The following is a 9,418-nucleotide window of genomic DNA, read 5'->3' as shown; positions in this document are numbered from 1 at the left end:
AAAGCCACCAGCACCTGTTCTTTGAGTGCATATACTCAGAAACTGTGTGGCTACTACTTGCATGGCAAGGGATAAACAGACAAGCACAGGGATGGGAAGATGAGATTACTTGGGCCATTACGCACACAAATGGGAGGCAAGCACAAGCAGAGACCTATCGGACTACTTTAGCAGCTGCTATATACCAAATTTGGATGGAAAGGAACTACAGAACGTTTTAGCAGAAGAAGAGAAGCAACATAGATGTTACAAGAATGATTATTCAGGAAGTACACTATAGAGGAAGTTTGAAGCCAAGATTGTATAGAATATTGAGTAGATTAAATTTCTACCCCTAGTATAGGTCATGTAACTAGAAATAAGAGGTAGTGAGATGAGATACTTGAATTTTGGGGCCATCTGTCCAAATTGAGGTTTGAAATACTGATTGTAAATAGATACTTTGGTAAATAATACAATTAATTACAAAAAAATAATAATGGCATTTTCCCTTTTAAAAATGTCACATCATTGATAATTTGGTCTAATGATTTTTAAAAAAAAACCTTTTCCCCTTTTTTTTGAGTTTGAAAATCAATTTTATGAATCACATGACAGATTTTATTTGTTTATTCTAAAATTCTCCAAATTATTAATTCTAAAATAAAAATAACGAAGCGAATTCTTTAAAATCAAATATAACGAGAACGAATATTGAACACCCGTAAGCCCATATACCAAAGCAGGCAAACAGATGACCGTCAAATCCCTATTTATAGGCCAAACAAAAATTGGTAAGCTCCATTAACGCTTTGAAAAAGAACTCGACGACATTCGCAACAATTACGTAGTCGAGAAGATTTGGTTTTGCCCAGAGAGATATACGAAACCCTAATTCGCAATGGAGAGCGCGTTCGCTAGCGCCTCGGCGATCAGCGACCAACGCCAGAAAATCGAACAGTACAAGCACATTCTCTCCACCGTTCTCGCATCTAGCGACATTCTACAAGCCAAGCAATTCATCGATCACAGTTCAGTCTCTCTCTCTCTCATAGTTTGCTGTTTATTTATATTCATGCTATATATAATTCTCAGTTGAAATAGATATAGAGGATTTATATATCAATTTATATTTGTGCACCCAAGGCGTGGCCTAGTGGTCAATGAAGTGCCTTAAGAACCATGAGGTTCAATCCCAGCGAAGACAAAAACACTTCGTGATTTCTTTACATCTATCCGAGCTTTGATGGACAAAGCTAAATGGTACCTGTTGTTAGTGTTGTTAGTGGGAGGTAGTGCACAAGCTGGCCCGGACACCATGGTTATAAAAAATAATAATACAGCAATTGATATTTGTGTACAATTATGTAGTGTTATCGGATGATGTGCCCTTGGTGGTATCAAGGCAGCTATTGCAGACATTTGCACAAGAACTTGGGAGATTGGAAGCAGAGGTTCAAAAGGAAGTAGCGCATTATACTCTCAATCAGATACAGCCTCGTGTTGTGTCCTTTGAAGAACAGGTTTGCTACTATTTTTGGACTCATATATTAATGCCTTATATAACTCTAAATTAATCTAAGTTTTGGTGCCTCAGAATGATTTATTCTACTACGGTCTGTTTAAATTGTGGTGAAATTGAGAAGCATTAGGGAGTTCGTCCTATTTGCCGGCAAAGTTAATTGGTACTTCTGCTGGTGAGAGGTAGTAGGTACTCAGTGGAATAGTGGAGGTGAGCCGTTGGCTCAAGGTGGCCCCAGCCACTACCGTAAAAAAAGTGTTGTAATTGTGTTTCTTTGCTTTATCTGTTGTCTCATTGGTGGCATATATGTAGTTCTAAGGTTGTAGCATTGGATGTTTGTAATTTCATCTCTGAGAACTTCTCAAGAAAATAATAAGAATACTCTATCTAGAAAATGTACAGAGATGAACATGATATATGTAGAATGATAAATATTGAATCCGGATTTCTATCATGTAAAAGGAGAAGGCCCGTATTTGCTGACTGAAATCATGTTCTTTTGTTCCCTGTGTTCCATAAATGGAGTGGGAAGTACTTACAGAAAAAAGGGATGCGAAGATACGAAACAATTAACTTTCAGAAAATAACCTCTTTCTAATTGACCGATCAGATTTTAGCTTCCTAATTTTTGCTAAAACCAGTTAAAATAACAGGCTAACAAAGAATTAGAATGCAGCACATAGGGCACACCTCACATTGGGACCATGGCGTCGTTGATTATAATGGGTGTGTTTTTAGAGTTGGTACGTTGATGGGAACTGTTGCATATCTACACCTCGATTCCTTTTTGATGGAAATGATATTAAGAACTGAATTTTGTGAGAGTGGGTTATCACCAAAGTCACTGAAATATCTCTTTATCTTCTGATCAATCCCCCCCCCCCTTCCCCAGAAGTCATAGTCATCTTAGAAATTGATGTTTCTCAAGTATTTTAGTTTTGAGAAAACGGTTTAGACGAAGATTGGTGTTGGAAATTATTTATTTTTCTGCACATTAACAAGAGATCCTCCACATATGGGTTCTTTTGGCCTTTTATATTTTTAATGCAAGATTCTAAACAACATCCTATCTTTGTAGGTGTTGATCATTCGGGAAAAACTTGCAGTGTTATACGAGTCTGAACAACAATGGTCAAAAGCAGCCCAGATGCTCAGTGGCATCGATTTAGATTCTGCAATGAGGTCTCATTATATTTTTACTTATCTTTTGTTCCCTGCCGTGTCTCTTAAATTTTCATTGAAACCTGAAATCTCTATCTTCCCGGTGTCTCTTGTTCTGCAGAGTTGTTGATGAGACTTTCATAGTTTCAAAATGTGTCCAAATTGCTCGTCTATATCTCGAGGTTGGATTTTTTTCTCTTTTTCTTTTTCGTTTTTCCTATTTTTCTGATGTCAAGTAAACATTCACGAGTATCACAACAGTAAAAAATCTTTTTCCCTGCTGGCTATTGTCCCAAATTGTTTCTTTTGCTTATGGCTCTGGAAAAATTGTATGGATTCCAAAAAGAGCAAAGACGAGTGTTTTTTGGATTAGTAGGAAACAAACTAGTTTGTACTGATCTTTTTCTAGAAGGATACAAATGAGTGTGCAGTACACAACTCCTGTGGAACTTATTCTGCAAATTGTACCAATTATGTCTATTTTCTTGACGAGTAAAGCCTTGTATGTTACTTATGTGATTTGTTAACTTTAGTGTCCCCTTGGTTCCGTTTCAAATGCATTGTTCTGCTTACCTATCAAAAGGGGAGTTAGAGTTTTAGATCTATGTACCTTCCTATTGGTGTGTTCTTTAGATGCATTGATCTGTGGAAGCTCAGTTTACTTCCATAATTTTGGTTCTCTCTTTGACATTCTAACAGTGTCCAACTCCTTGTTTGGCAGGACGATGATGCAGTTAATGCAGAAGCTTTTATTAATAAAGCTTCCTTTAAAGTTAACGGCATCAAGAATGAAGTATTGAATTTGCAGTACAAGGTTGCTGTCATATGATATAGGCATTCTTTTCATGTTTGAGCATGTCACTGTCACCAGCTTATATCTCGTGAACAATCATTTCAGGTTTGCTATGCTAGAATTTTAGATTTGAAGAGAAAATTCTTGGAAGCTGCCTTGCGTTACTATGACATTTCTCAGATTGAGAAGCGACAAATTGGTGACGAGTAAGGTTTTCCAGAATATACTAGTAGTTGTTAAAACAATGCTTCTTCAACAATTTTTGATTGTTTAAAATTTTGTCTTGTTAGTGATTGTGAATGTTTATAAGCCCCGAGGAAAAAGGCAGCAGCCCCTTTAACTCTTATTCTTTGTATGGGTACTTGTTGAGTTTAGGAATTCTGTGTTAGTAGAATCTATGATGCGAGCGAAACTAATAAGGTCAACAGCTTAGGAAAACTAAGAATATGCTTAACTTAATGTGCCGAGATCAAAGGTTTAGCTTTTGGCTTGAATAATGTTACATGCATCATAATCAATGTTACGCACATTATGATGTCTAATCTTTGTCCTTGTTACAATGCCTATCATTTTATACTTGAGTACAACATGTTACTTGATGGTCTTTTGTTCTACAGAGAAATTGATGAAGCTGCGTTAGAGCAAGCTCTGGCAGCTGCTGTGACGTGCACAATTTTGGCTGCAGCAGGTCCTCAACGATCTCGTGTACTTGCCACACTGTACAAAGTAAGGATGCAAGGACTCAGAGCTTTAATCTTTTCTTATTGTTATTTTCAAACAGTGCTAAGCAGCTAATTGGCAGGCGGGAGTTTTTTTGTACTTGTCCTGTGCTTTTGCTACTGTGAAACAATCTAGATTTAAGTTGTGTCCATTTCTCTATTGAGCTTTCTTTAGTCTATTGCTGTTAAAAGCGACTGTTACGTTGCTTAAAGTAATGAGACAATGTGAAGTGAGGGTTCTCGCTTTGCATGGGTGAAGCGGATCAACTTAGTGCGCTTCTGGCAGTAAGGCATATTTTGATTGAGGAGGGACACTTCTTTGAATTGGCTTTAAGAGATGAAAGCAAGAAAAAAGATAGAATAAGGCCTTTTCTATTCAGAGTATTTAAATTCTCTTCAGATATGCTGCAGTTTTTTCGTTGTTTTTTCCTATGCTCCGGTTTGTAATGGCTCTTCTTCTACTATTCTTTGATTATCTAGATTTGCTTCTTCCTTATTGTGTTTCTTTCTCAAGATGATTCATTCTTCTTTTTCTCCTCTTCTTTTTGCAATTCACTTGCTTCTGCTATTATGCCCTTGTGCCTCTCTTTTTCTTCTCTCTTTTACTCTCTTTGCTCTCAATAAATCTTTTTCTCATATGCTTGATTGTTTTCTATATCATCTTCTATTCTCCACTTCTTGATTATAGGTCGAATGTTAGGAGAATATCAGAATGGCTCTTTGCAATTAAGACTTAAAGCTAAGTGTCAGTATTATTAATAATAAAATTGCTCTTTGCATAAAAGCTAATTTTCAATATCCTTATTGAAACAGTCATAGAAATGATGTTGTGATATGATTTTTTATGGCTAATTAATTGACAACCAAAATTTGAAATTGTCTTCCGTGGGGTTGTTGAATTAATAATTTGATGATATATAGTTGAGTTATTGGGATTAATATTATCATGGTTGTATCTTGGATATTGGAATTAGTAACGTTAATCCTACATATGATGTTATAAGCTATATTCCGATATATTATGTATTTTGTAACCTTTATATTTTCTGCAAATCAAGGGCCTAGTTCAAAGAAGAGTGTGCTTTGTTCTTCTTGGTTGAGCCTCAAATTTTGTGACTTTCTTACGCTTTTCGCTTTTAGAGACACTGCTTCAGTCATAATTGTATGAACTTTCTAATTCAATGATTTGATAGTTGCTCACATTCGCTTAGAATTTCAGACAACTGACAGAAAATGGAAGGTGCATAACGCCTAGGAAATGGTAGTGGAATTAGGTGATGATAGTTGGAGGACATGTCATTCTGTGGGCTTAAGATCTTGTAAACTTAACTGTCACCATAACCGTTGGAAATTTGAGATTAATTAGTTTTCTTGGACAACTTCCAGTTTAGATTTTCCATCATATTGTCATATTAGGATGTCAAGTTCTGTTCATCAGATTTTTTAGGGGGTCCTAAATGACTGACTAAAGAAGATATACTGATCCCCTCCGTGCAATTTGTTCAGCCTTTTGCTAAATATTTTTCTTTTTTCCTTATTTGATACCAGGATGAGCGTTGCTCCAAATTAAAAATCTATCCAATCTTGCAGAAGGTACTTCACTTAGCTTTATACAAACTGCATAGCTAAGTCTCTTGCTCTCATGCCTGAGTTGCCCTTCCTTGCGCTATCATCTATTTTGGATGCGCATATAGTGCTTCGTCAGATGTTCTGTTATTAAGATATTATTTTTAATTAAATTGTGTTTAATTTGAAATATTCAGGTCTATCTGGAGAGAATCTTGAGAAAACCTGAAATTGATGCTTTTGCAGAAGAGTTGAAGCCACATCAGGTCCCTTTTTTTTCCTTAATTACTTTTCAAAGTGTCAAAATACATTATCTCATTTTCTCTCTATGGAATTTTTTTTGTGTTTCCTACAGCAAGCACTTTTGCCTGATAACTTCACAGTTTTGGATCGTGCTATGATTGAACATAATCTCTTGAGTGCTAGCAAACTTTATACAAATATAAGGTAGAATGGAAGCTTATCTTCTCCTTGTTCGTGATTTGGATTTTTCATAGTTCATGCGGTGCTATCATCTAATCTAATCCCTTTGTTGACCTGTGACAGTTTTGATGAGTTGGGCACTTTGTTGGGCATTCCCCCTCAAAAGGTACTTAATGATGTTGCTAAGCTCTTTTTCTTAATTCTGTCTGTTCTTGAGCTAATTTTCTGGGTTGTGCCTCCATGGCATCCCAAGTAGCCTGTGTTGAGGCATAGTGGTTGTACTCTTGGGCTATGTTTGGTAATTATAGGCTGGGCTCTGAGTGGTATGGCTGGTGTAGGAATTATATGAGAAATGGATGTTTTTGGGCGGTAGATGGCGCAGTTGATCTATTTGCAATAAGTGATTAGTCCCCTTGACCATTTTTCGGGCAACATCTTATGGTTGTACTCCCTATTCTCGCTCATTGGTTGCCATTTATATGTACTAAGATCAATTTGTGATTGAGCTTGCTTTACATATATCTAATCACCATGTTTAACTAAACCATTCCTAAATGGGGAAATGTAAAATGTTCCATAACTTGCTTATTGCTTGCCGTGGTTGTGCTTGTGTCGAGATCAATTAGCAATTGTGCTTGCTTTATAAGTAATTCATTTCCATCTGTAAACCAAGTCAATTCTAACAAAAAATTTATGCAGGCTGAGAAAATTGCTTCAAGAATGATTTTCGAAGATAGAATGCGGGGATCTATTGATCAGGTAAGTTTCTCAATTAGTGATGCCATCTGCCCTTATCTTTGTCCTTAAAGAGAGGAAGGAATGATATTGGATGATGATTTGTCACTGGCTAGCTTTAGGTATAGGGTGTCCATGCATGCCATGTATACATTCTTGATCTCCATGTCCGCCTACCTGTAATGCTGATAGTGAGTACGCTTGGATCGTAGTTTGACGTGTAAGATATTGTTGCATATGATAAATTTGTTTCTAGGCCACTTTAAATAACTTATATGATTGACAAAATACTATTTGGCGCTAAAGGTTTTAATTGTATAATAATTCTCAATGACGGCTGATAAAAAAATAATTTTAAATGGCTATCTTGCTTCTTAGTAGCAAATCTAGAGATTTATAGGACTGTATTTAACATGCATTGTATTGTCAAATTACGATAAATACGGTTTGGAGACAATTTGAGTTTCTTTGTAGTTGTACCATCTATTGTCTCATGAAAACTGGTCAATTTTATGTCTTCTTGTGTTAAAAGGTAGGAAGCACATGTACAATATTTTCCTCTTTAATTCCCTATCCGCATCTCGTTAAGGCAACTGTATCCTTCATCTTCTCTTCTCGACATGCTCTGCTTTAAGTTGATTTTATTGTCAGGTTGAAGGTGTCATACATTTTGAGGATGACACTGAAGAACTACAACAGTGGGATCAACAGGTGATTTATTTTCTAACATGCTTGGAAATCTATCTTATGTTTCTTTTTTCATTAGCTGTGTCAAGTTTAGGAATTTCTTTTTGACCCTAAAAAAAGAAAGAAAAAGAACAAAAAGGCGTCAAACTACTCTAACTCTTCTATCAATTTACCCTGGTTTTTGGTGATAAACAAGTCATAGAAGTTATCAACATCTGAATAGGAGGCAGGCGTAATAATTGACCAATTTGGGCAATTTACTCTATATGCTCGTAGTGTTATTTCTTATTTGAAATTTAAGTCTTTGGGGGAGTTTGGTATGGTGGGAGTCATTTTCTTGGAGATAAACATTTTCCCTTAAATTGGAGAAATTGACTCCCTTTATTTATGAGCGAGAAAGTCTTTCCTTATAAACTATTTAGACTCTAAACTTGCATATTATTTGCTTCAACTGCTGGAAAATGATCCCGTCATACCAAACCTTCTTTTCTTGTTTTCATTTATTGAAATGATACTAGTGCTGACAACGATGCTAATCTTTGCAGATCATGGGCCTTTGCCAAGCTCTCAATGATGTTCTTGATAGCATGGCGAAGAAGGGCCTCCCTATTCCTGTCTAGTTTTGTTTATGCTGTGGCGATTTTGGAGGCACCATTTACTCTACCCATGTCATTCTACGCTTTCGCTAGTTTCAACACATCGTTTGTAACTTTTTTTAATCCTAGTTATTTTTAATTGTACATGAGATACCTGTTTTTGCAATCCTAGGTACGGCAGCTCACTGTAATATGAGCTATTCTAGATTACATGGTTTACTGAAATTGTGAGATGTGCTTCTAGGGCAAATGTGGCTCTTCTTGGTTTTGTGGGGAAGTATTCTTTTGGGTATGCCTCGGATGTGCAAATATTCAAGAAAAAAGTCAAAAGTTGCAATATCAAGAAATGACATGAACACAGAGACATGATCAGAAATGTGAAAAGGGAGTTGAAATATTACTCTTCCATGATCTAAAGACCACCGAGAAATCTTCCATTTAGTAGTTTAGGAGCTCCACATAACGATATACAAAGGACGCCTGTATAAACTCAAATGACATCTCCACTGGTTAATTACTATTTTAAATTGTTGTCTCTAGCCAATGATCACAATGAGCTGTTAAAGCCAGTATTTTCTATTTCACCATAGAGGATTCTTTTAAATCTCTTCCCTGGACCTTTTTGTTCCTTAGTTGGCTAAGCTTTTGTAATTGTTGTAGTTACTAGTTAGTATTCTATATAAGTATTAAGGTTGGACACATGATATAAATTCTTAATCTCTTAAAACAGAGGGCATCTGCTACTTGTATATCGATCATATTACTTGGATTAAATGCGTCAAAAAATCAACACATGGCATGTGACTATTAACAATCAAAGTGAACGATGTATAAGTATTATGCGTGAGAAGTCACTAAGATTAGGAGAGAATATGCAACAGTATGACATCAACAACAACAACAACAACGACCTAGTAAAATCTCAAGGGTCATGTGTACGCAGACCTTACTCTTACTTCAATGGAACAGAGAGGTTATTTTTGATAGACCCTCGACAAGAATATGACATCATAGGTAACATTCTAATGCACTCTCATGATTGTGTATCAAAGAACCTATTTGCTCCAAATTATGAAAGATGCATGATCGTGTTGTATCCACAAGAAAGGCTAAACTCGTGTATCTATTTTGTATGTACACAATTTCTACATAACTAGAAAGGACTAATCTATTATTAAAAGGAAAGAAGTCAGCCAATTGCCAAGTGTCGCATTAAGAAAATGTCATGTGGAAATTT

The 9,418-nt window shown here is 36.0% G+C and overlaps 1 protein-coding gene across 1 annotated transcript; it reads left to right on the top strand.

The window, feature by feature from the left end:
* Nucleotides 1-723: 723 nt before the first annotated feature.
* Nucleotides 724-8,459, top strand: LOC107823129 (COP9 signalosome complex subunit 4). Its single transcript, XM_016649720.2, has 14 exons — nucleotides 724-1,010; nucleotides 1,351-1,502; nucleotides 2,580-2,683; nucleotides 2,784-2,844; nucleotides 3,384-3,476; nucleotides 3,561-3,661; nucleotides 4,073-4,181; nucleotides 5,723-5,767; nucleotides 5,938-6,006; nucleotides 6,096-6,187; nucleotides 6,287-6,329; nucleotides 6,863-6,922; nucleotides 7,550-7,609; nucleotides 8,131-8,459. The coding sequence occupies exons 1-14, from the start codon at nucleotides 881-883 to the stop codon at nucleotides 8,203-8,205; spliced, it is 1,194 nt and encodes a 397-aa protein (XP_016505206.1). The 5' UTR covers nucleotides 724-880; the 3' UTR covers nucleotides 8,206-8,459.
* The last annotated feature ends 959 nt before the right edge of the window (nucleotides 8,460-9,418 follow it).

Source organism: Nicotiana tabacum, chromosome 16 (assembly GCF_000715075.1).
Source record: "Nicotiana tabacum cultivar K326 chromosome 16, ASM71507v2, whole genome shotgun sequence".
NCBI lineage: Eukaryota > Viridiplantae > Streptophyta > Magnoliopsida > Solanales > Solanaceae > Nicotiana > Nicotiana tabacum.
This window is presented reverse-complemented; position numbering and strand designations above follow the sequence as displayed.

Coding starts and splice junctions, on each gene's coding strand:
- LOC107823129 (XM_016649720.2), top strand. CDS start 881: ATGGAGAGCGCGTTCGCTAGCGCCTCGGCGATCAGCGACCAACGCCAG. Junction 1,011..1,350: donor CAAGCAATTCATCGATCACA/GTTCAGTCTCTC, acceptor ACAATTATGTAG/TGTTATCGGATGATGTGCCC. Junction 7,610..8,130: donor TACAACAGTGGGATCAACAG/GTGATTTATTTT, acceptor TAATCTTTGCAG/ATCATGGGCCTTTGCCAAGC.